The sequence below is a fragment of the Oreochromis niloticus genome, linkage group LG18, assembly GCF_001858045.2.
Source record: "Oreochromis niloticus isolate F11D_XX linkage group LG18, O_niloticus_UMD_NMBU, whole genome shotgun sequence".
NCBI classification, from domain to species: Eukaryota; Metazoa; Chordata; class Actinopteri; order Cichliformes; family Cichlidae; genus Oreochromis; species Oreochromis niloticus.
In genome coordinates this window covers 32100077-32124827 of record NC_031982.2, presented here as the reverse complement: position 1 = coordinate 32124827, position 24751 = coordinate 32100077, and the positions used below count along the sequence as shown (strand labels likewise).

Below are 24751 nucleotides of genomic sequence, written 5' to 3'. Positions count from 1 at the left end.
ACTTGATTTTTCTTACGTCTTGATGCATTCTGAACCATCCAGGAAAGTAAATCTCCAAAAGTTGAATCTGTTCATCTGGACGTAGCGTTTTGTGGGAGAAACGTTTCGTCCAAGTGACTTCTTCAGTCTCAGCTGCAGGTTTCCCCAAACCTTATAAACAGTACATTTGCATAATGACTGAAACCAGCCCACTGAAGGAACAATGGGCTGTGGGGTCAGTTCCTTAATCATAATTATGCAAATTCCCATGACCATTGATCAACAATCTCTGACCAAAACCCACTGATCAAAGAAAACTGATCAATGGCCATGAGTACCATTCACAGAGAGTTGGGGAATGGCTGCAATCACAGCGTTGTAAGATGGCGAAAGATGTACCCTTAGGCCCCCTCCTCGATTCAGAGATGGTCTTTCTCTCTTCACGTAAATGGAAAGGTATATATATATACAGTTAAGCCCATAATTATTCATACCCCTGCCAAATTTTGACTTAAAGTTACTTTTATTCAACTAGCAAGTTATTTTTTGACTGGAAATGACACAGGCGTCTCACAAAAGATAATAAGATGATGTACAAGACGCATCATTGTGGAAAAAAAAATATTTCTCAGCTTTTATTTACATTTGAGCAAAAAGTATCATGTCCAGAATTATTCATACCCTTTACAAACTGTCACAGTCTCTGGGAAAATCCAAAGTTCCATACCATTCCAAATAGTCAAAGCTGTTCTAAAGCATCCTAATTACCCTGATTAATTGGAAATAGCTGTTTTGATCAACTCAACAGGTGAAAAACAGCAGCTCTCTGCAGGTGGTCTGTGGACATTCATGGGTAAGACAAAGGAACTCAGTGAGGACCTGCAGCTGTGCATTGTGGCTGCTCACAAGTGAGGAATGGGCTACAAGGCCATATCCAAATGTTTTCAAGTTCCAGTGGCTACAGTGCAAAGTATTATTAAAAAATACAAGATGTTCCGCACTGTGGAAAATCTCAGAGGACGTTGTCGGAAGCCAAAAGTGAAACCTGTGCTGGCCGGGAGAATAGTGAGAGAGGTGAAAAAGAATCCAAGGATCACCACCAAGGCCATTCTGGTGAATCTGGGCTCTGCTGGTGGCAATGTCTCAAGGCAGACAGCCCAACGGACACTGTTGGGTTCCACGGATGCAGACCAAGGAAAACGCCACTTCTCCAGGCACTTCTAAGGCATGCAAAAGCTCATTTGGCCTTTGCAAATGCTCATCTGGACAAAGAAGAAGGTTTCTGGTCTTCAGTGTTATGGTCACATGAAACAAAAATTGAATTATTTGGTCACAATGATTTGGCATAAAAATGGAGAAGCCTTCAACCCAAAGAACACCATCCCCACTGTCAAACATGGTGGTGGGAACCTAATGCTTTGGGGGTGTTTTTCAGCCAATGGACCATGGAACCTAATCACAGTAAACAGCACCATGAAAAAAGAGCAATACATGAAGATTCTCAACAACAACTTCAGGCAGTCTGCAGAAAAACTTGGCCTTGGGAACCAGTGGACATTTTAGCACGACAATGACCCAAAACATACAACAAAAGTGGTGAAGAAATGGTTAGCAGACAACAACATGAACGTTTTGCAGTGGCCTAGCCAGAGTCCTGACTTGAATCCAATTGAGAATCTGTGGAGGGAGCTAAAGATCAGGGTGATGGCAAGAAGACCCTCCAACCTGAAAGATTTGGAGCTCATTGCTAAAGTTGAATGGGCAAAAATGCCTGTGGAGACATGCAAAAAGCTGGTCTGCAATTATAGGAAGCGTTTGATTGCTGTAATAGCCAATAAAGGCTTTTTTCTATTGATTATTGAGAAGGGTATGAATAATTCTGGACATGATACTTTTTGCTAAAATATAAATAAAACCTGAGAAATATTTTTTTCCACAATGATGCCTCTTGTACATCGTCTTATTATCTTTGGGGAGACACCTGTGTCATTTCTGCTCAAAAAAGAACTTGCTTGTTGAACAAAAGTAACTTTAAGTCAAAATTTGGCAGGGGTATGAATAATTATGGGCTTAACTGATTATATACATATATATATATATATATACATATATATATATATATATATATATATATTTGTTTTTTTTTCACTCTAACATGTTGTATGCAGATGATGATGGCACCACAGGCTCTGCATCTCCAAAGTTTGGTTCACTATTTGTTTGATTATTCAAAATTTCAGTTTCCACAAAATGGCATAATTGAATGGATATATGCAAAATCAGTTTATTCTTATAAAAAGGGAGATAATATATAGCGATATTATAATTGTACCAGTCTGTAACTGTTCATTTATGAAGACTATGTGAGTATAAATTTTGGACTGTATTGGTATTCCCTGATTTTTGTTGACCTTAGTCTTAAAACTATAAGAACCAGTGAAATTCTGGAGGATCATAGTTTTTTTTTGTTTTTTTTTCAGATTATAGTGTTTAACTGCAGGCACATCCCATGTGAAGGTTCTCTGTCCTTATTTAGTAAGGATGTTTACTTCTTGCCATTTATGGCCTCACCTGTGCTTGTATATGGTGGACCGTTAAAGGGATTAAGCCATATACAGGGTGAGGGGAGATGACCCTTTATATCACCAGGGATGTTGTTAAAATGGTTGTAAGCAGGAAGTCACGCACACAGAACAACAACAACACACACACACACACACACACACACACACACACACACACACACACACACACATGCGCGCACACACAAAAGCCCAACAGCCCTTTGGGGAGGACAGAAATGAGGTGAAGAACAAAGTCAACACAGCTCAAAATGCTTACTCAGCCCAGTGTCACAGCAGAACATAAATCTCACAATAAAAGCAGTTTGTTCAGTTTTTTTGTTTGTTTTTACTGAAACTCATGAATTTATAAGGTAAATATTTCAATTTGATGTCTGTAGTACAACCCCTCCTGCCCCAAAATGTTTCTGCCTTCATTTTTAAAACGTTAATACCAAGCACATGTACATCATTAAATGCACATGAGAGAAAGCAGATGAAGAATCGTGCTCAGCGACTCAGGAATAGTATTGAATTTATGTGGAAACACAAATAACTAGATTAACAGTTGTTACATGAGCTGCCAGACACTGCTCTGGCCTATCTTATGATCTCCTTGCACAGTTGTGAAGCTCATCACCACCACAGAACCTAATTCTGAGGTGAGAACAGCTCATGTCAGATACAGCTCCGTGGACATGCTCCTGATCAGAGCCACACAGTAATCCAGGAGCGACCGAGTGAAGAGATTGTGTAGGACTGAAACACACAGATCTATTCAAACACATATAAAAGAGGAAACACTCCCCCACCCCACATCTTCACGCCTTGGGCAAACATGCTCTGTAACGTTCTTTTGGACACATGCCAGGTGTACAACTGTATGACTACCTAAGTCATGCCTGCACACCTTCCATCCTCACAAGCTGTTTGTTTTTCTTTTTTTTCCAAGCATGGCTTAGGTGCAACTAATATCGCACTCTCATATAGATTATTTTATTAATTTCCTAATGATGCACATGAAAAATAAATGGTCATGATGGACGTCATTCCTGAGATGGAAACCTCGCTGGATTGTGTAAACCTTGTGTGTTAAAGTAGAACCCAGTTGCTAACGTGCCGATATCATAAGCTTTCATATTTTCATGTCGGGTCTTGTTCAGACTTTTATCTCTTTATGGCACCGAGAGGAAAGCTGGGGCTGGGGGGTGTTCCAACTAGCTTACAGCTACATTTTGTTTTTTGTTCCATCTCTTCTTGTAACATGGATAGAAAAAAGGATTTATTTAACAAGAAATCTTGCGAAGTGTTAAATACTCAAAAATACATTTTCTGGAATTGGGATTATTTGGGGCTCCTGTCCTCTAAATGACCTGTTAGTGCATTGAGCCTGTTTTACTTGCTGCAGCCTTCTTCAAATCAAACAAAATTGATGCCAAACAATTGTGCTGCAAAAAGTTTTATTTGTTCTGTTTTTGTTTTAAAGATATTAATGTAATATCAAAGGTCAACCAGCCCCCCCACATTAATGAAATCAAACATAATTGGTGTCAATCAACTGTGCTACATTTGTGCTGGTTTGTGCTTCAAAAAGTTTGTGCTGCTCTCATTTTAAAGAAATTAATAAACGTTTCCAGAGTTCATCTAAGGTCAACCGGCCCCTTTCATTACTGTGAAAAGGTTGTGAAACACACATCAGTATTGGATATTTTTTTTATCATGATCACACTCTTTAAAAGCAAAGCACTAGGTTAACTTATAATAGTTAAAATAAACTTTTGCTCAGGTAGTGAAAAGTCATTGCATTCTAAACAAATGTTTTAATTGATGATATCAGAAACATTTGCTTTTGTGCTACTATTGTGGTTGAGAGCTGAGGTAAAATTAAGTTTCTTGATTGATGAAAGAAACACTTTGAAGCTGTTTTTGGATGAAGAGGACACCGAGATGTTCAACTCCATCTTCCTGCATGTCTTTCTCGGGCTGCTGTCCCTCCACCTGCACATCTCCAGCACCAGCAGCAGCAGCCTGATGCGGCTGTGTTGGCTTGTTACTACTTGTTGTGGTGCAGCTGCTAAAATGCCATTACCTGGACACGTGTCCAGGAGCCCATGTACAGTTGACAGTGGCGGTCCTAGCCTATTTGGCGCCCTGGGCGAACACTCCCCCTGGGTAGCCTTAGTTTTTGTTGACCGCAGCACAACGAGTTTCCCCTTGTTGCATTAAAGCCTGTGATGTTTTAAGAGTTTGTATTGCGAGCCGATCACATTACTCTGTAAACTTTTCAAGCACTTTAACAAACAAGCAAGCAATTCCACCTCTTGCATTATTGCGTGAAGTTTACAGGCAGGCTCAGTCCTCGGCCTAGAGCGACTGTGGAAGTCGCTACACTCCTCCTCTTCTTTCTCTTTTTTTAAACTTTAAAAACGGGTTGTGTGTGAGACTTTAAATCAACAAAATATAAAATATACATTTTAAATTATTATTGATCCCTGTATATTCATGTTTAAGCCCCATGCCCCCGGTACCGGGGGCAAAAAAGAGGAGATCGCGTTTAATCGGTTATAACGCGGGTTGAGAAATATAAGTCCAGACATGTGTGGTATCCACAGAAACCTCAGAATCTCAGCTAAAATGTCATATAAACTATTTCTACAACCACCAAACACACCGAAAACAAGCCGCGATTAAACGAGCAGTTACGTAAATGCGCAGAAGTCCGCTAAACAAACAAAACCGAACCAGAAATCCTTCAGACTTCATGTAACCGGTTAAGGATAGGCTGGTTAGCTCCCAGAGGTATCACTGACTGCACACACCAAGTTTCACCACGATCAGACCAAAATTCACTGAATGAGCCGCAAAAGAAGACCACAAAAACACACAGCGGCGCAAATGCGCTAACACAGAAATTGGCTTACCGTCCCGATTTCCTCCCGGTAGCCGGTAGCCATGTGATTGCCGGTTGTTACCATGCCTACCTAGCTGCATCAGAGCCATTTTTCGTCAACAACCTCCATTTTTGACCCACCTACAGACACGTGACTGGACAGACGCCACATGCAGTAAATTTGGGCCCACGTGGGTTTTGGCATTACAATGTCTGATTGGTTGAAGTGACGTGAACGTGGCATCGTTACTTTGAATCTATTGGCTAAAACGATTAAAAAGAGGTGTCAATCATGCAAATTGACCAAAAGAAACCAAAGTTACAGCCCCTCGGAGTTTAAAGGGCCAGAGGCCAATGAAGCGCTCTATGCGCACGGCATTAAAGGGCCATTACCATGTAAATGTGTGGTTAATTCTTCCAAAATATATATTTTTAAAAACCATTTTTAGGCCTGTTAATAAAATTTATTACTTTCTGCTCTTTAATACCTAAAAAAAATCAACTGGCATGGTGTCCAATTGTGTGCCAGAATTGGACATTTTTGTACAACGTCTGGATATTCATATATTGACAGGGCTGTAGTTTTTCACTGTTTTACTTTAGAAACACAAATCTTTGCACAGATGATGCTTATATGTTGGTTACTGGATTTCTGGAACCAAATGTGATCTGAGGCATTTTTTTAAAAGGGTTATATGCTAAAAATTACAAAAGAAAATTAGGCGAGAATAAAATCTACTTACTTTTTCTCTGTTCCAGTCTCAGTAACTTTGACACAGTAATATCTGCTTTAATATTTACACCTCTGATTAAATTTCCCAAGTGTTAGCTTTATTTTGATACCAAGATTGTTAAGGACAGAGTTTGTAATTGCAGAGAAATAATCAATTTAATTTGGGCATTACATTTTCGAGCAGGAAGCTCAGAAACCCCCTTGGGGCTTAAGAGGTTAACTATTTATTGTTTGTTTACTTGCACTGCTGTAACTGGAGCCTCGTCGTCTTGTCTCTCTATATACTGGACTGTATGTAGCGGAGATGACAATAAAGTTTACTTTGACTTCAGCAGCGAGCAGGCGCACCGAGGGCTCTCGCGCTCACTTTTCGTGTATTGATTGATTGATTGATTGATTATGCTTTATTCATCCCGAAGGAAATATAGAAAAACATCGGTGAAAATTATAAGTTATAGAAGTTATAAAATTATAAGTCTGTATCATAATGTCTGGTGTTTTTGTGTTCGTTGGTTTGTTTTTATTTTGTTTTATTTTGCGAGTTGGTTATTAGATGCCGCTCCAGCCAGCCAGAGAATCCCCCGCCGCCCCGCCCTCTCCTCCCTGTGCCGCAAGCAGCAGGCGCACCTCGCAAATGGAGGGCGCCCTTACTCCCAGCAAATGGGCGATAGAAAACCGATCGGTGCCTATGCCATCCCCAATATGCGCTGGCATGATGTCGGGGCAGCATGAGTACGAACAATATTTTTTTTTTTTTGCCGATGCCCGTGATGCCGCCCCCCACCACGATGCCGCCCCGGGCAACCGCCTGTGTCGCCTGTATCTAAAATCGCTACTGACAGTTGAGTCTCACTCATACACACACGTGTGTGTGAGAGAGAGTGTGGTGGTGGTTGCAATTCTGATCCTTTCTGATCCTTTTCTCATATATATATATATATATTGCGATAGGAGAAGGATCGTTGAGTGCGAGAGGAACTGACCTGAAAGATAGGATCATGGCCAAGCTTGAAACCTGGACCCCCCCTAGCCGGTTACCAAGATTACGTGAAGTACCCTCAGAAGGTCTGCTAGATGATGTTAATGCAGCACTACGGATGATACCTACAACCACGATTACCGACACTAACAAGCTGATCTACACTACGGCAGCAGTGATCAGTGAGATGCTTGGCTACAAGTTGAACAGCCACAAGGGGCAGTACCCTCCATGGAGAAGGAGGCTAGAGGGCAAGATCAAAGTAGCACGAAGGGAGGTTAGCCAACTAACGGAGTTGCAGAAAGGCGCGACAAAGAAGGTGCATAAGAAATACAGCAAGCTGTCCATACCTGAGGCCTTGGAAACTGCCAAGCAAAGACTCACAGCCTTGGCCAGCCGCTTGAGGAGGTACACCAGAGAGATAGAAGGCAGGAGAATAAACCAGCTGTTCTCCACAGAACCAGCAAAGGTGTACTCTCAGTGGCAAGGGAACAATAAGAGAACAGCACCACCAAGGCTGGAGACGGAGCAATACTGGAAGAGCATATGGGAGAAGGACGCAACCCATAACGGCAATGCTCAGTGGCTAGTGGATCTGAAGGCAGACCATAGCGACCTCCCTGAACAGGGTCCAGTAACCATCACAGTGGCAGACATCCAAGAAAGGGTCTCCAGTATGAAGAGTTGGACAGCACCAGGGCCCAACATGGTTCACGCCTACTGGCTGAAGAAGCTGACTGCACTCCACGAGCGTCTGGCAGCACAAATGAACCAGCTGCTAGTTAACGAGAGACACCCGGAATGGCTAACCAAAGGTCGGACGGTCCTGATCCCCAAGGACCCCAAGAAGGGACCGGTCCCATCCAACTACCGACCAATAACCTGCCTCAGTACTACATGGAAGCTCCTGTCAGGCATCATATCGGCTAAGATGAACAGGCACATGGGTCAATACATGAGCGCGGCACAGAAAGGGATTGGCAAGAATACCAGAGGCGCAAAACACCAGCTACTGGTAGACAGAACAGTCAGCCGAGACTGCAAGACCAGACTGACCAACCTGTGCACAGCCTGGATTGATTACAAGAAGGCCTATGACTCAATGCCCCACAGCTGGATACTGGAATGCCTAGAATTGTACAAGATCAACAGGACCCTAAGAGCCTTCATCAGGAACTCAATGGGAATGTGGCACACAACACTAGAGGCCAACTCCAAGCCCATAGCACAAGTCACCATCAAGTGCGGGATCTACCAAGGAGATGCTCTGTCCCCACTGCTGTTCTGCATAGGCCTGAACCCCCTCAGTGAGATCATTAACAAGACTGGCTACGGATACCGACTACGGAACGGAGCGGTTGTCAGCCACCTCCTGTACATGGATGACATCAAGCTGTATGCCAAGAGTGAACGAGACATCGATTCACTGATACACACTACCAGGCTATACAGCAATGACATTGGAATGTCATTCGGGCTGGAAAAGTGTAGTCGGATGGTAACAAAGAGAGGGAAGGTAGTCAGAACTGAGGGGATTGAACTACCAGAAGGCAACATTGCAGACATAGAGGACAGTTACAAGTACCTGGGGATCCCACAGGCGAATGGGAACGATGAAGAGGCCGCTAGGAAAGCTGCAACCACCAAGTACCTGCAGAGGGTCAGGCAAGTCCTGAGGAGTCAGCTGAACGGTAAGAACAAGATCCGGGCCATCAACACCTACGCCCTGCCCGTGATCAGGTACCCTGCTGGGGTAATAGGCTGGCCAAAGGAGGAGATAGAAGCCACTGACATCAAGACAAGAAAGCTCCTTACCATGCATGGAGGGTTTCACCCCAAGTCTAGCACCCTGAGGTTATACGCTAAGCGGAAGGAAGGGGGCCGGGGACTGGTGAGTGTCAGCACCACAGTCCAGGATGAGACAAGAAACATCCACGAATACATCACGAAGATGGCCCCAACTGACAGTGTGCTCAGTGAATACCTCAGGCAGCAGAAACCCAAGAAAGAGGAGGAAGGCGAGGAACCATCATGGAAGGACAGGCCCCTGCACGGTATGTACCACCGGCAGATAGAGGAGGTGGCTGATATACAGAAATCCTACCAGTGGCTGGACAAAGCTGGACTGAAAGACAGCACAGAGGCACTAATCATGGCAGCACAAGAACAAGCTCTGAGTACAAGATCCATAGAGGCTGGGGTCTATCACACCAGGCAACACCCCAGGTGCAGGCTGTGTAAAGATGCCCCTGAGACAATCCAGCACATAACAGCAGGGTGCAAGATGCTAGCAGGCAAGGCATACATGGAGCGCCATAACCAAGTGGCCGGCATAGTGTACAGGAACATCTGTGCCGAGTATAACCTGGAAGTCCCAAGGTCAAAATGGGAGATGCCCCCAAGGGTGATGGAGAATGACCGAGCTAAGATCCTGTGGGACTTCCAGATGCAGACGGACAAAATGGTGGTGGCTAACCAACCGGACATAGTGGTGGTAGACAAACAGAAGAAGACGGCTGTAGTGATCGATGTAGCGGTTCCGAATGACAGCAATATCAGGAAGAAGGAACACGAGAAGCTGGAGAAATACCAAGGGCTCAGAGAAGAGCTCGAGAGGATGTGGAGGGTGAAGGTAACGGTGGTCCCCGTGGTAATCGGAGCACTAGGTGCGGTGACTCCCAAGCTAGGCGAGTGGCTCCAGCAGATCCCGGGAACAACATCGGAGATCTCTGTCCAGAAGAGCGCAGTCCTGGGAACAGCTAAGATACTGCGCAGGACCCTCAAGCTCCCAGGCCTCTGGTAGAGGACCCGAGCTTGAAGGATAAACCGCCCGCAGGGGCGTGCTGGGTGTTTTTTTTTATATATATATATGTATGTGTGTGTGTGTATATATACACACACACACACACACCGTTTGGTTGTATTTAATCTGGCCATTTCTCCTATACAGTGCTGGAGTAGTTGTCTCTCCCAAAGTCACTTACCTTAATGGTACTTCCAAAACAAATAAAACAAGTATGACAGGGAAAATAAATTCTGTATAGGTATTGTCTAGTCTCTCCATTTCACAGTATTCTCTGTACATGTATACACTGTTTTGGAATTTTCTGTTATTAAAGTTTGCAATGCGATCAGCTGTAACTACGCTACTTGTAAATCAAGATTTGTATGTGTAAAAAGAATTTGTGTGTGCGTAAAAAAGATTTGTGTGTGGACTTAGCCAAGAAAAAAAAAAGTTACAAGTTTCAAGTACGAAGTTTGACCCTATATTTCTTCCTTTCATCTGATTGGTCAATGTCATGTCAATCACAAATGTAACAATCCAATCAGATAACAGATGGGTTTGGCTGTCGGAGGGGCACTTTTTTGAAGTAACAAAGTACTCTTAGTAACTAAATATGAACTGATTGCGGGCTCATATTTGGAATTTGATTCTTAGTAAATTTGAAAAGAGTAAAATAGGCTGTAACCAGGGTTTAGATTTTTTTTCTTTTCAGAGCAATATTAAACCTAAAACAATCTGAGATGCTGTCCTGGCATGACTTGTGCCTACGCAGTGTTCACCTGGAATGAACAAAGCATTTAAACAATGAAGTCTATCAATGTGTTTATCTAGGAGTTTTTTAGCAGTAGAGCTAAAGGTTCAAAGCAATTTTAATGTACTGTCCCTCAGTCTGCTGAATCTGTAGCAGTGCATCATCACAGAGAGCTGATGTAGAGATGAAATATTCTAAAAAGCACCTAAAGCTTAAATAATGAAGGGAAAACCAGAGTGTCTCAACAGTGACTCACATCCCCCCACACAAACATGGACAGACCATACAAACTCCACACAGACTAACCATCTTTGCTCGTATTAAACTGTGAGCATTATGATCTCACAGCTATGAGCTCCTTTTGCATGTCTGGGTTTGCCTACATGAGGGGGCGGACTGGCTCCATTTGACTTTCGGGGAAAGCAGAAAGGTGTGTCGTTATTGTGCAAGGAGAAAGGTTGGAATATGTTTGTTTCTTTCTTTGGAGCCTTGAGAGAGTTGATACATTTTTTATGATTTTAATGTGTATAAATTTGGATTCCTTCCTCAGATATTTGGACAATTTTGTTCTTTTTCGGTGACTATCTGCTCCTTCTGCGTCCGACACAGGACTCTGCAGTAAGTAAATGTCCACAGAGGCCTGCATGCTTATACAGTTTTATGAAAGTCTATAACAAGTGTTCCATAAGGTTCCTCTGACATTTGTATGCTTTAAATAGGTGAACTGTACTTTACATTTATACTCGCCTAAAGTATGAGTCTGCATGCCTCTTCAGATCAGAAATACGTTAGGCATGTTTCCTCAGAGTCATTTGAGTCAATGGTTGCTGATCAATGTTCATGATAATTTGTATATCAAGGAACTAATCTCACAGCACATTGTTCATTTAGTGGGCTCGTTTCTGTCATTGTGCAAATGTATTGTTGATAAGGTTGGGAAACCCGCAGTCGGCTGAGACTGAAGAAGTCACTTGGATGAGTGACGAAAAATTATTCCCGCTCAAAACGTTACGTCCTGATGAATAGAATCAGATTTGGGGATTCAGAATCATTTGTTTGCAGCATTTTCAGCTGTATAAAAACATGAATATGTCAATTACATTTGTGCAATCATAAACTCCATGTTAGACATCAAAGAGTTTTTGAAGTGAATCTATCGTGAGTGCAAAAACTACGATATGACAAAATGGCGTTTGAAATTCTTGCATCCGGATCATTACTTGGATTTAGTGTACGAGTATGAAAATAGTATGAAGGGAAAAAAAGTTTCATTCAAAATGAAACTCAAACTTAAAAAAAGTTGATTTTTGGCATCTCTATTTATTAATGTGTTTCTTCTGAGGACAAAGTCATCCGATAAGAAATCCCATCTGCAGTGTTTATCTTCAGTCTACTTCAGCTGTGATATGAATGAACTGAATCTGTTGTAAATAATGCTGTTCTTAGTTTTACTGTTTAGGGTACAATGAAGAATGTGGAGCTGCAGAGCTCTCCTCCTCTCAGTATTAACTATGAATCTCTTCTGTGCTGCAGTGGGTGAGTAGCTGCTGTGTTCAGTTCATGAAGCATTAGTTTGTAAACTTCCTGTTTCTGAAGTTAAAAAGAAGGATTTAAAGCAGTAATAAGCCGCGTACCTGCTGCCTGTTACCACAGTCTAAGTCCAGAGACCTGCTTCAATCGACTAAGTGCTGATATTGATTTTTAGTTTGATTTATGTGAATCTAATACTTTTACACTTTTTCAATAAGACTCTGATTTTTTTGTTTGAAATCACATGATTTAAAATGTTTGATATTCAAAAATCAGAGAAATTGTCTCTGAATTACAGAATATATATTCTTCTTTCCTTGATGGTGACATCGAGTCCACACTGGGCCTCACATTCACCCCGTAATGAAAACTGAACAAAGCAGACCATCATACACTTGTGACTGTGGAAACAAATAGAGCTCTGCTGTCAGTTCATTGCTCCGTCTCAAACAATATGTTTTATCTCCATTCCATAAGTTTCTTTTGATTAGCTTCTCCTCATAAAAGAGAGTCTGAAAGAGAGGCCTGACTCCTGAGATTATCAGTATGCTTACTGAGTTTCATGAGCTGATTCTGCCTTATAATATAGTTCCTAATATATTGTGTGTTTTTCCTCCTGCAGCTCAAATTAACTTCACTATGAGTGCAGAACAGGAGGTCTACCAGGCTGAGGAAAAAAGTAACATCACAATAACATGGCTGCTCCATTTCCACACCAACAGACCTCGTGACTTCCTGCAAATAGACTTAATGAATGTGAAAAGGAAGACACGGGTTTTCTTCTATAACAGTGAGACTGACACTGAGGTGTATCCAGATGAGAACTACAGAGGACGACTGCAGTGTGATCCACAGCTCGCCAGGAAAAGACGGCTTGAATGTCTCTTAACTGATCTCAGGCTCAACGACACGGGGACATATCACTGCATCGTTGTCCTTAACAAAGAAGTTAGTTCCAAAACCTGTGACCTCAATGTTACAAGTAAGATGACATCACTGACTCTTTTGCTGGTTTCCATAACAATAACTGAGTAATATACAAATATTTAGACTTGCATACTTAAAGTACTAAGATAATATAAGATAAGACAGAACTTTATTAATCCCTCGGGTGGGTTCCTCTGGGAAGTTTCCAAAAAAAGCACAACACCGACAGAAGTTACAGAGCGTGAGGAGAATATTATATATATATATACACATATAAATACAGAGACATATATAGATAAAAAATACGAAGGGGATAAATAGAATAAATAAGAATAAAAAATAAAAATACAAGTGAATTGCACATTTCAAGTATTAAAGTCTATTGCACCGTTGACTATTTAACAAAAGTATTGCACAGAAGTTATTGCACAGTGAAGTGAAGAGGCACTACAGCTTCGTTGTTCCCCCCTCCTTTGTCCTCCTGTTTCCCCTCCCTCTCCCCTCCAGAGAGGAGTTAAACAGTCTGATGGCGTGTGGGACAAAGGAGTTTTTAAGTCTGTTGGTTCTTGTCTTTGGGAGAAGCAATCTGTCACTGAACAGACTCTTCTGTTTGTTTATGGCCGTGTGCAGAGGATGCCCAGCATTGTCCATAATGTCCAGCAGTTTTTTAGTGTCCTTTTCTCTGCCACTGACACCAGAGTGTCCAGCTTCATGCCGACCACAGAGCCTGCCTTCCTGATTAGTTTCTCCAGCCTGGATGAGTCCTTCTTTGCTGTGCTGCTCCCCCAGCACACTACAGCATAGAAAAGTACTCCAGCAACCACTGACTGGTAAAACATCCTCAGGAGCTTCCTGCAGATGTTAAAAGACCTCAGCCTCCTGAGGAAGTACAGTCGGCTTTGGGCTTTTTTATACAGGTGCTCTGTGTTGCATGACCAGTCCAGTTGTCCACCCACAGTCCGAGGTACTTGTACTTGTTGACCACCTCCACCTCCTCCCCCTCTATCTGAACCGGCAGTGGGCCTTGTCTGGACCTCCCGAAGTCCACAACCAGTTCCTTAGTCTTTGAAGTGTTGAGTTGCAGGTGGTTTGTGTGACTCCATGCGACAACTTTCCTCACCAGACTTCTGTACTCCTCTTCCTGATCATCCCAGATACACCCCACTAAATCTATACATTTCTATACATTTGTGTATATTTTCACATGGTCAGTCACCAGAAAAAAAAAATCAGCATCACTATTATCACAACCACGCACTCCTTTACCCTCTCTCTGTCTCACAAACATTGATTTTTCTTCTCTGGTTATGCCATCATATTAAGTTCATCCTGAACCAGTGGCCATGATATAAAGTACCACTGGCTGTGAATGCCACATTAGCAAGTACACTCGAAGCCACTTCATTAGGTACACCCATTTAACTGCTTATTAATACAAATATCTAATCAGTTGATCACATTGTAGCAGCATTTAGGCATATAGAATTGATCAAGACAACCTGCTGAAGTTCAGACTGAGGATCAGCATAGGGAAGAAAGACAATTTAAGTTAGCGTCATGTCGTGATGTTTACTACCAGATAGTCTGGTCTGACAATTTAAGAGCTGTAACTAATGAAGTGTGTAAAACAAAAATTCACGCTTGATCTTAGTCTTAATCTCTTAAGTCTTAAGCAACTAACTTTGTTAATTAGTCACTAAGTTTTCTTGAAGAATGATTCCTTCACTCATGCTTGTTCAATTTCTTTGCAGCACCGTTTAACAAACCTGTGGAAGTGACATCAAAACCAGTGAACTCTAAGAGGATCGGCCTCATTACAGCTCTTGCTTTGTTTGCTGTGGTGATTATAGCGCTATCACTGCGTTGCCCGACTGTTTTTAAAAAAAAATAATATTACTTGTATTAATGTGAAGTAGCAGCCCATTACAGATCACTCCTCAGGTCACCTCTGACTGTAATGAGACTGCTGCCAATGTTTTCAAATTCCTCAGAGCTGTGCCACAGAGCAGTGCACATTTACATCACCCCCCACTCTTCTAAAATACTATGAAAAAGTCTTGAGCCCCCGATCTCTTTACATTTTGAATCCCAGGAGTCAGATGTTCTTGTAAGTCTTGAAAGTCCAGTTCTTATGCCTGACCAATTTTTTTCAGAAGTCTTTCCAGACAAAAGGTTAAACTCCAAGTAATGCATAAAAACCAAAGTTTGTCTTTTTGACAATCTTTTAATTATTACTACCTCCTTTAAAAAAATTAAATAAAAAAATGTTAATTCACTTCAACAAATGGAGAACAGCAACAGAAGGATAAGCTAACTCCAGCTATGAAGCTTTAAACATTTTTCATCCAGCACTTTGTTATCAGACTTTGATATTGTCATATTTAGCACATGTGTGGCTAATTAACCCTTTAAGTAATTAGCCCTCATGTGTGTTTGTATCTGCTCCTGTTTACAAACCATATGAAGCACTTTAGACTTTATGAAGGTTTATGTGTGCATCTATTTCAAAGGTCAACATGGCCAAAAGACTTTGCTGTTGACACTTTGCACACAAATTGGTGAGTTGAAGAACACCAATCAATGAGTCGACCAATCAGTGTTTACCCATAGTTGACCTTAAGAAGCTGCTTTTTAAACTTTTTTTTTTTTTTAATTTGAGATACACAGAATACAAGATCAGTAAAGTTGATTTAATGTTTAAAATTTTAAATCTCTTCATTAGATATCGGGCAGTGTCATATCTGAATGCACTGATGTTTAACGGTGCGTTCACACCGAACGCAATAGAGGCGAGCAAAAACGCCCCAAATGCCCCTAATGTGACGCGTGCACATTCGCACCTCAACGCGTGTCCAGGGAAAATCCACCATGCCTCAAAATTGCATCTTTCCACGCGCGTGGACCGGAAATGTGGGAGGAAGTTGTGCCAGATGTGTTGTGCTGCAGATGTCCTCTGAATAAACACATTATCTTGTTAGCGGAAAGGTATTTGTACATCAGTGGGAAAATATTGGGACAGTAGGCGGGCTTGCTAGCTTTTGCACAGTTTCATCGGGTCAGTCTGGAAATTAAAAAGCAGAATGAATGAACTTACCAGGTTGCCCAATCTCCTCACTAATGTGCCTCCAAGCTAGGTCCGTTTTATTCCTGTCTCGGTATAAGTAGCAACTAGCATCATTTAGCTCTGGATGATTAGCCACGGCACTGATGAGCTTTTCCTCCATACTGAGTGACGAATGAAGGGTTTTGGCTGGATCTGCCCCTTTGACCTAGTTACAGCCACGTCACCAGGCTCCTGATTGGTTGTCACGGCGCGATTTGACGCCAGAGTTCAGATTTTCCAACTCGAGCGTATGCACAAAATGCAACACACAATCTGACACGCGTGGTTTTCTTCGCAAGTCAAACGCGCCCCACGCGGTACACTGATGCGCATTTCATGGGTTTTGGCGATTTCATGACGCAAATCTGCTTCCGCATTTTCGCCGGATGCGCAATCGCGTGTCATCGCGCTCTTTCCATTGACTTTACATGTGAACCTGACGCTTTGGCTGCCTCTTTCGCGTTCGGTGTGTGCGCACCGTAAGAGTGGCCACAAAAGTTGTCTCTGACTAGGATTTTAGAATTTGTTAAGCAAAACTGCAAAAAGAAAGTCTGGCTTTGTTGAACCTGGTCCACACAATATATATCTCAGGACTTAATTTCAGTTTTACATCTCTGTTTCACTGTGACGCCTTGAAAATTTAAGGTCCAGAGTTTATGGGGGTTAACTCAGACGTACCTCAGTTTCAGCCGTTTCGGTTTCTCTTTTTGAGTGACCTGAGTCTCATTGACAAAAAAGTTGATGTGGAGTGGAGATGGTGTGTGGCTGCAAAGTGGACAGACTCTGAGAGCAGTATTAGTATAGTATTATTATTTTAATTATAGGTTAGGTATGTTAATAAATAAAAAAAGGACATTGGTACTTTTTTCTGCATAGAAATGTCCAAAATAAGTCTTTAATTAGAACAAAAATGTAATTTAAAACAGTTTTGTACAATAAATATTTCTTTTAAATTTGGTAACAAAGAAGGAATTTATTAATGATGATGGGAAAAAAATGAAAGGACATTAAGCATGTACAGCTTCATGCTAATTTTGTATATTCATGTTTCTGCTATATTCAATAAACACTTAGACACATTAAGTTTTTCGCTGTTTGAGTTTTTTAAACAAATGCTTAACATAGTGTATTAGATGTTTTTCATGAATATTTTTATTTTCATATCATCTAAGAGATAAGTTTGTGTGTGTGTGTGTGTGTGTGTGTGTGTGTGTGTGTGTTTGTGTGTGTATCTTATGTAGATGATAGCTGAGCTTTTTTATCCTGCTATCCCATCTGCCTGAATTCATTCTCTTGGTGGCGCTGTCACTTGGTGTTCGCTCGCTCTGTGGTAGAGTAGGCTATCACTTCCTGTTCCTGCTCAAACACAGTGGTGTTTCTGAGTAGCTTATCTGCAGTGGCGCCCTGGGCGAACACTGCCTCTGCACCCCCCCGCACACACACACCTACACGCGCACACACATAAAACGTATTAAGGATTGTACATTAACATAAAACTGTTGTACACACACACATGAAGAGAGAGAGTGTGCATTGTGTGCAAACGGCTACCAAACAGCCATCATAATTCATCATACAATGAGAACAGGACAAATCAACAATTGACAATTACTAATTGATATTAAAATCTGTAACATATTGTATTTTTTGGAGTTTAGTCTATTACTCTTACTATTTTTACCATTTCTTCTTGGAGCAACTGTAACCCACATAATGTCCTTAGGGATTAATAAATTATTCAGATTCTGATTGGTTCAGGATGACCTGCCATTATAAAATGGCACATCTGTATCTTTTGCTCGTTTTACATAACCTAATAAACCTACACCTTAGTTCACAGATTCACTTTGTCTAGGGTTTATTTCTGGGATTTCACACATCCCAGGATTCAAATCATGACTACATAATGGGCTTGGATTTACATCATTATGAATAAAATGTGCTCTATTTGGAAGCAGCATGTCCCCCTCCCCTTTCGACGGGTTGTGTGTGAGACTTTAAATCATCATACTGTAAATTATAAATTTTAAATTGTTCCCTTTACCCCGAGTCCTAAAGTGTATATTTATTTTCTTACTCTTCTTATATTTATTGTTTGTTTAGTTGCACTGCTGTAACTGGAGCCTCGTGTCTCGTCTCTCTATATACTGGACTGTATGTAGCGGAGATGACAATAAAGTTTACTTGGACTTCAGCAGCGAGCAGGCGCACCGAGGGCTCTTACGCATACAGAATTTCGAAAAAAAAACATCGGTGCAAATTATAAGTCTGCATCGTTTTTTTTTTTTTTATTATTATTATTTTTATTTTGCAAGTTGGTTAGTAGATGCCGCTCCAGCCAGCCAGAGAATCCCTCGCCGCCCCGCCCTCTCCTGTCTGTGCCGCAAGCAGCAGGGGCACCTCGCTAATGGAGGGCGCCCTTACTCCCAGAAAATGTATGTGTGTACTATGTATTTGTGCTTTGCTTTCATTTGTGTTTTCACCTCTGGCCACTAGGTGGTGGTCTTTTGTGTTTTCTTTTCAGCTGAGTTGTATTTTAGGTCCCGTTAGTGAAGAAACAAACAGATATTTCAAATTTAAACCATTTAAACTGGCTCAAATAAAAGACCTCTTTAGTAACTTGGCTCCAAACAGACACTGACAGCAGAGAAGAAAACTGTTCACAGCTTTAAAAACAAACAGTACTAGAATCCACCTGCTGGAGGCGCTGTGAGCTCACTGGACCCAATCAAACAGATTAAAATACTCCTGTGTACTTTCCTCTTTCTTCAATCCTCAGCTTTTCAGATTATTATTTTTATCCTATACTCTCATCTTCAAAGATGCATTTTGCATTTATTTACAGATTTTAATTATTTTGGTTAAATGAATCCAAACAGTCACTTTTAAATACACTCTAACGGTGCGTTCACACCGGACGCGAAAGAGGCGAGCGAAAACGCCCAAACGCCCCTAATGTCACGCGTGCACATTTGCACCTCAAGCGTGTCCAGGGAAAATCCACCGCGCCTCAAAATTGCATCTTTCCACGCGCGTGGACCGGAAATGTGGGAGGAAGTTGTGCCAGATGTGTTGTGCTGCAGATGTCCTCTGAATAAACACATTATCTTGTTAGCGGAAAGGTATTTGTACATCAGTGGGAAAATATTGGGACAGTAGGCGGGCTTGCTAGCTTTTGCACGGTTTCATCGGGTCAGTCTGGAAATTAAAAAGCAGAATGAATGAACTTACCAGGTTGCCCAATCTCCTGACTAATGTGCCTCCAAGCTAGGTCCGTTTTATTCCTGTCTCGGTAGAAGTAGCAACTTGCATCATTTAGCTCTGGATGATTAGCCACGGCACATATGAGCTTTTCCTCCATACGGAGTGACTGGATCTGCCCCTTTGACCTAGTTACAGCCACGTCACCAGCCTCCTGTTTGGTTGTCGGGGCGTGATTTGACACCGGAGTTCATATTTTCCAACTCAGCGTGTGCACAAAATGCAACACACAACCTGACGCGCGTGGTTTTCTTTCGCGAGTCACACGCGCCCCACGCGGTACACTGACGCGCGTTTCACGGGTTTTGGCGTTTTCCCGACGCAAATCTGCCTCCGCATTTTCGCCGGACGCGCAATCGCGTGTCATCGTGCTCTTTCCATTGACTTTACATGTGAACCTGACGCTCTGGCCGGCTCTTTCGCGTTCGGTGTGTGCGCACCGTTAGAATTAAAATGTTGTATTTACTCCACCCATTTATGTCAATAGGTTCCTCACAAAAGTCATCTCCAAGAAGACAGTCTACAGGAAATATTCCCCATAGACTCCAGACCACAAAAACTAAGTGGTTTCCTTCCAAGACATCAATGTCACAACAGCTACACAAACCTCAGTCAATACAAACAACACAAACTGACTGAAATTCGTTGGTCCTCACTATTTGGTTTAAATAAACTCAGTAAAAACTAAGTAATGGCAGCTTTTTGTATTCTCCTAAAATCTCTTCATCGTGTGCAGAATATTGTAACACCCTGCGTATATCAGCAAATACCAGGAAACTTTCATTCTAGAAACAGGAACACAAAAATCAAAAGGTACAAACACATCACCTTCTTCCATATAAGCACCACGATGCTCTTAGTGGTTCGTTAGTTGAATGTGAAGTTGTTTCTGATTACAAAGCTCTTGGTACTGTGTGGGACTTCCTCTGAGATGAACACAGGAAGTGTTTAAACCTACTTTCACCTCACAATTTCATTTTGAATGAGACAACGTCACAACCCAACAGACGATCTCACTTTAAAGTGGTGTGACTGACTTGGCTGATTAGTGAACAGTGAAAACTTCTAATCGATTCACAAAAGGCCGAGTCAAAGGAGTTTCTGAGCCTCTTTTTCCCAAACCTTCTCTGCTCTCATAAGCATTTTACCAACAGTACAAATACCTATGAAATGCTTTGCTTTCACTTTATTTACAAATTAAATAGTTTATTTAATGCTTGGATTCAACAAAAATGAATCAAACATTAATTTCACTTGACCCTGAACTTTTGCACGTGGAAAAAACATTTTCTTATGTTTTCCTGTAGATCATGGCTTCCTCTTGGACCCTTTCAGGTGGAACTCTTTCTATCCAAGTGACTTTTCTCAGACTTCCAGAAAGTAGTCACAGAGCGTCCTCGTGCAATCAAAACAACCCTATATTTCACAAAATAGGTCCTTTTGAACACCCGTTCAGTTCAGCTTCTCCCAAATCAAACCTGAGTCATCAGTCTAATTCAAACTGTGTGTGACAAGTGCTTGATCACATGTGTGATTATTATCAGGTGTAATTTTGATAAGTAATGCAAGTTAGAGTACTACAGTCATACTAACCTGACATGAGTCAGCACTTAAACTGCGTATGTTGATACATACTCTATATTACCAAAAGTATTTGCTCAACTGTCTTCACACACATATAAAACTGAGGGACATCCCATTCTTAATCCACAAGGTTTAATATGATGTCAGTCCACCTTTGTAGCTAACTCTTCTGGGACGGCTTTCCACAAGGTTTAGGAGAGTTTATGGGACTTTTTAAACATTCTTCCAGACACATATATGTGAGGTCAACAGTTTTCCTCTTTGAAGCCAAGTTTCTATAGAAGCTTTGGAAGAACGATTTCAACCAGTTTTGTCCATTATTAAAAAAGACATTTATTTGCCAATCATTCAACATCACCACTTGTTTATAACTCTGCTGATTTTATTCCCTTTGTGTCCAGGCTGAGATTCCAGGTGTCTCCCTCAGATCATTTTCTCCAAATCAGAAGCATCAGATTTGTGGAGACGCTCTGCCTGCCAGACACAGCTCAGGGCAATGAAACATGTCTCTCCTCCACAATATACAGGCCTGTATCATTTAGTGTCTTTTTTTTAATGTATAAAGGATCAAGTGTGATCAAACTTACATCTGAAAAATGACATTAAATGTCAAACATTAAGTATTTAATTTTTGTTACATTTTAAAAGTTCAAACCTCAAAGACATTAAGTTTACAGTCATATATGATCAAGAAAATCAACAATCTTCACATTTCAGAAACTGGAACCAGCTTTAAATGTGACTAAAATAATGATAAAACAATCAATTCTCTAATCATTGACTAACTGATGAATCACTGCAGCTCCAATATATTGTTGCATTTGACAACCCACTACAGCAACTACAGAATAAAACCACTAACCAGACTGATGACAGATTTCAAACATGCTGAATATGAAGAGTAGTATCATTTAAACTCACATGATTATCAGCCATAAGAACAAATTCAGATTTATATTGATGTGAGGTATATAAATGTAAGTACAGTTTGAATCAGTGCAATATTATTTTCACACATCAATGGACCACTGAACTTCTCAGCTTCTAAAATGTAAAGCCTCATTTAGAAACTACACAAGTACATATAATGGTCAGGGATCAACATGAACCTGTCTTCTCTATTTGACTTTAATCAACTCTGCAGTGTCTCCATAAATTACAGGATAAAGTCCAGCATAGAGCGGCTGAGTGAACGTGGTCTGGACTCTGTGGAGGAGAGTCATGGTTTCAGAGATGCTGTAGAAAGACAGAATACCTGCTCTGTGATCCAGGTACACTCCTACTCTGGAGGACCGAGGACCTGAGAGGTCAGTTTGAACATCGTTGTGCCAAAATTGAAAACTGTTTGTGTCACAAAGTAATGCCCAAGATTTGTCATTGTTTCCTAATGCACAGTCATTGTGGCTCCCTGCTCTGCTGATATTCTTGTATGCGACTGCTACACCAAATCCTCCTCCTCTCCACTCCACCTCCCAGTAACAACGTTCAGTCAGACTCTCTTTACTCAGGACCTGACAATAAAATGTGAATCTGTCTGGATGATCAGAATAAGACTGTTGTTGTTCCATAAATGTTACTTTTCTGTTCCCCTCAGATAATAACAGATGTGTGTTTGCTGTGTTTGGATCCAGTGTAATTTCACATGAACATTTTAAGAATTCAGCTCTGGTCTTTGGCTCTGGTGGTGACAGTAAAACATCCTCTTCAGTGACTGTCAGTGAGATGTTTGTCCATTCCTCTCTCAGAATGTCCTGTAGTTTATCTCTGGTCTCTGACACAGCTGCTGTCACATCCTCAAAGTACCTCAGACGACGAATATTGATGCTGGATGAGTGTGTAGACTCACTGAGTGCTGACAGTGAGGGGTAGTTGTGTAGAAACTGGTTGTGATCCTCTGTGTGTGAGAGCTGCTCCAGCTCGCCGTCTTTCCTCTTCAGCTCAGCGATCTCCTGCTCCAGCTTCTCCTGAAGCTCTTTGACTCGACTCACTTCAGTTTCCTGCTGGGATCTGACCTGCTGCTTCACATCAGAGCTTCTTTTCTGGATGAGACGGATCAGCTCAGTGAACATCTTCTCACTGTCCTCCACTGCTTTATCAGCAGAGCCATTGATGGCCTCCACCTCCTGTTGAAGCAGCTTCACATCTTTCTCTCGCTCCTGGATTCTCTGCTGGATGTTTAGTCGTCTCACCTCGAGCTCCTTCTGCTTCTCAGTCCTTTCTGCTGCAGCTGGGACTGTTTCATGGCCTTTATGTTCATCCATTGTGCAGAGATAACAGATACTCTGCTGATCAGTACGACAGAAAATCTTCATCACCTCATCATGACGAGAGCAGATGTTCTCCTGGAGCTTCTTGGAGGGGGCCACCAGCTTGTGTTTCTTTAATGGAGCTGCATCATAGTGAGGTTGGAGGTGTTTCTCACAGTAAGAAATTAAACAGACTAAACAGGACTTGATGGCTTTCAGCTTCCTCCCAGTGCAGACATCACAGGCCACATCTTCAGGTCCAGCATAGCAGTGATCAGCTGGAGCAGCTTGGAGTCCAGTCTTCTTCAGCTGCTCCACTAAAGCTGCTAACATGATGTTTTTCTCCAGGACAGGCCTCGATGTGAAAGTCTTCCTGCACTGAGGGCAGCTGTGGATTCCCTTCCTTTCCTCTTCATCCCAGAAACCTTTAATACAGTTCATGCAGTAGCTGTGTCCACAGGCTGTAGCCACCGGATCCTTCAGTAGATCCAAACAGATGGAACAAGAGAAGGTTTCTCGGTCCAGCTGAACTCCTTTCTGTGCCATTTCTCCTCTCAGTGTCAGTGACTGTGTGAGTTTCTCTTCCTTATAACTGAAACTAGTCTGAGCTCTGATCTCAACATGTTTCTGCAGTGAATGGAGCCTGTCAGCTCTTACATGTCATCACATGTTGGTTACACCATCTTCAAAGTGCAGATCTGAAAGGGAGGGAATGAGGAAACGTGGACGGAGAGGAGGTGCTGTGTTTAAGAGCAGGAAGAAGAGGGAGGGTTATCAGGCTGTGCTTCACTCCAGGAAGAGGAGCAGTTTGAGAGCGATACTGTGTGTTTAACCCTTTTTATTTACTGCTCACCTCAACTTTTCAGCTTGTTAACACTTTCTTCTATATAAATAAACTTCAGTTTAGAAATGTCAGAGTTCTCACTGAAGTTAACAAACAGTCCTTCAGTTTTAGTCAATGCAGGAGGATAATGATCCTAAACATACAGATAAGGCAGCCACTGACATGATGCTTATTTTGCATTTAAGTTTATGTTCATTTCAAATGTTTCTCTCCTTCTAACACCATCAAAGGTGAGAGGGTGCAGCAGGTGTAGTAGTTGGTATATGAGACAGTAAACAAATTAAAGGGTTTTCAAACACATTAAGCTCCACAAAAATGTGATAAATGTTTGACAGGAATAAAAAGAAACTCTGATCCTTCTTTAAAAGTATTTTTCTGTTATTACGGTCGAGTTGATCACACAAAATCGTCTTGAGCAGGGACGTGGCTAAATACAGTTATGTGAGAACCAGTCAATATTAAGGTCTCCACTGACTGACTGCAGCTTTGTGACCTGGAGATACTGGATATTAGAACTTGGTGGTCTGTAACAGCAGCCCACTAGTACAGGTTTCACAGGAGGAAGCTGGACCTGTAAC

The 24751-nt window shown here is 41.7% G+C and overlaps 2 protein-coding genes and 2 long non-coding RNA genes across 7 annotated transcripts in view; 2 read left to right on the top strand and 2 right to left on the bottom strand.

Annotated features, from left to right (window-relative positions):
* The window catches only part of LOC109194440 (uncharacterized), a 149648-nt gene that overhangs the window by 16903 nt on the left and 107994 nt on the right, over window positions 1–24751 (bottom strand). The window lies entirely within an intron of this gene.
* On the top strand, window positions 11070–17309 carry LOC109195607 (uncharacterized). 3 transcript variants are annotated; one of them, XR_002057159.1, is made up of 5 exons: window positions 11070–11135; window positions 11229–11296; window positions 12125–12214; window positions 12831–13190; window positions 14887–17309. It is a non-coding gene; the product is annotated as an uncharacterized LOC109195607 (long non-coding RNA). The 3 variants fall into 3 exon arrangements; XR_003214903.1 differs by having other exon boundaries at window positions 11229–12214; XR_002057157.1 differs by lacking the exon at window positions 11070–11135 and having other exon boundaries at window positions 11142–11296.
* LOC112842877 (uncharacterized) overlaps window positions 21336–24751 on the top strand; it is a 30898-nt gene continuing 27482 nt past the window's right edge. The window contains exon 1 of the long non-coding RNA XR_003214912.1: window positions 21336–21497. This is a non-coding gene — a long non-coding RNA (uncharacterized LOC112842877). The remainder of the gene's footprint in view (window positions 21498–24751) is intronic.
* Window positions 21651–23948, bottom strand: LOC109195556 (tripartite motif-containing protein 16-like). Its single transcript, XM_019347776.2, has one exon. The coding sequence runs from the start codon at window positions 23873–23875 to the stop codon at window positions 22202–22204; it is 1674 nt and encodes a 557-aa protein (XP_019203321.1). The 5' UTR covers window positions 23876–23948; the 3' UTR covers window positions 21651–22201.

Excerpts from the sequence above, each read along its gene's own strand:
- LOC109195556 (XM_019347776.2), bottom strand. The coding sequence starts at position 23,875 with ATGGCACAGAAAGGAGTTCAGCTGGACCGAGAAACCTTCTCTTGTTCC.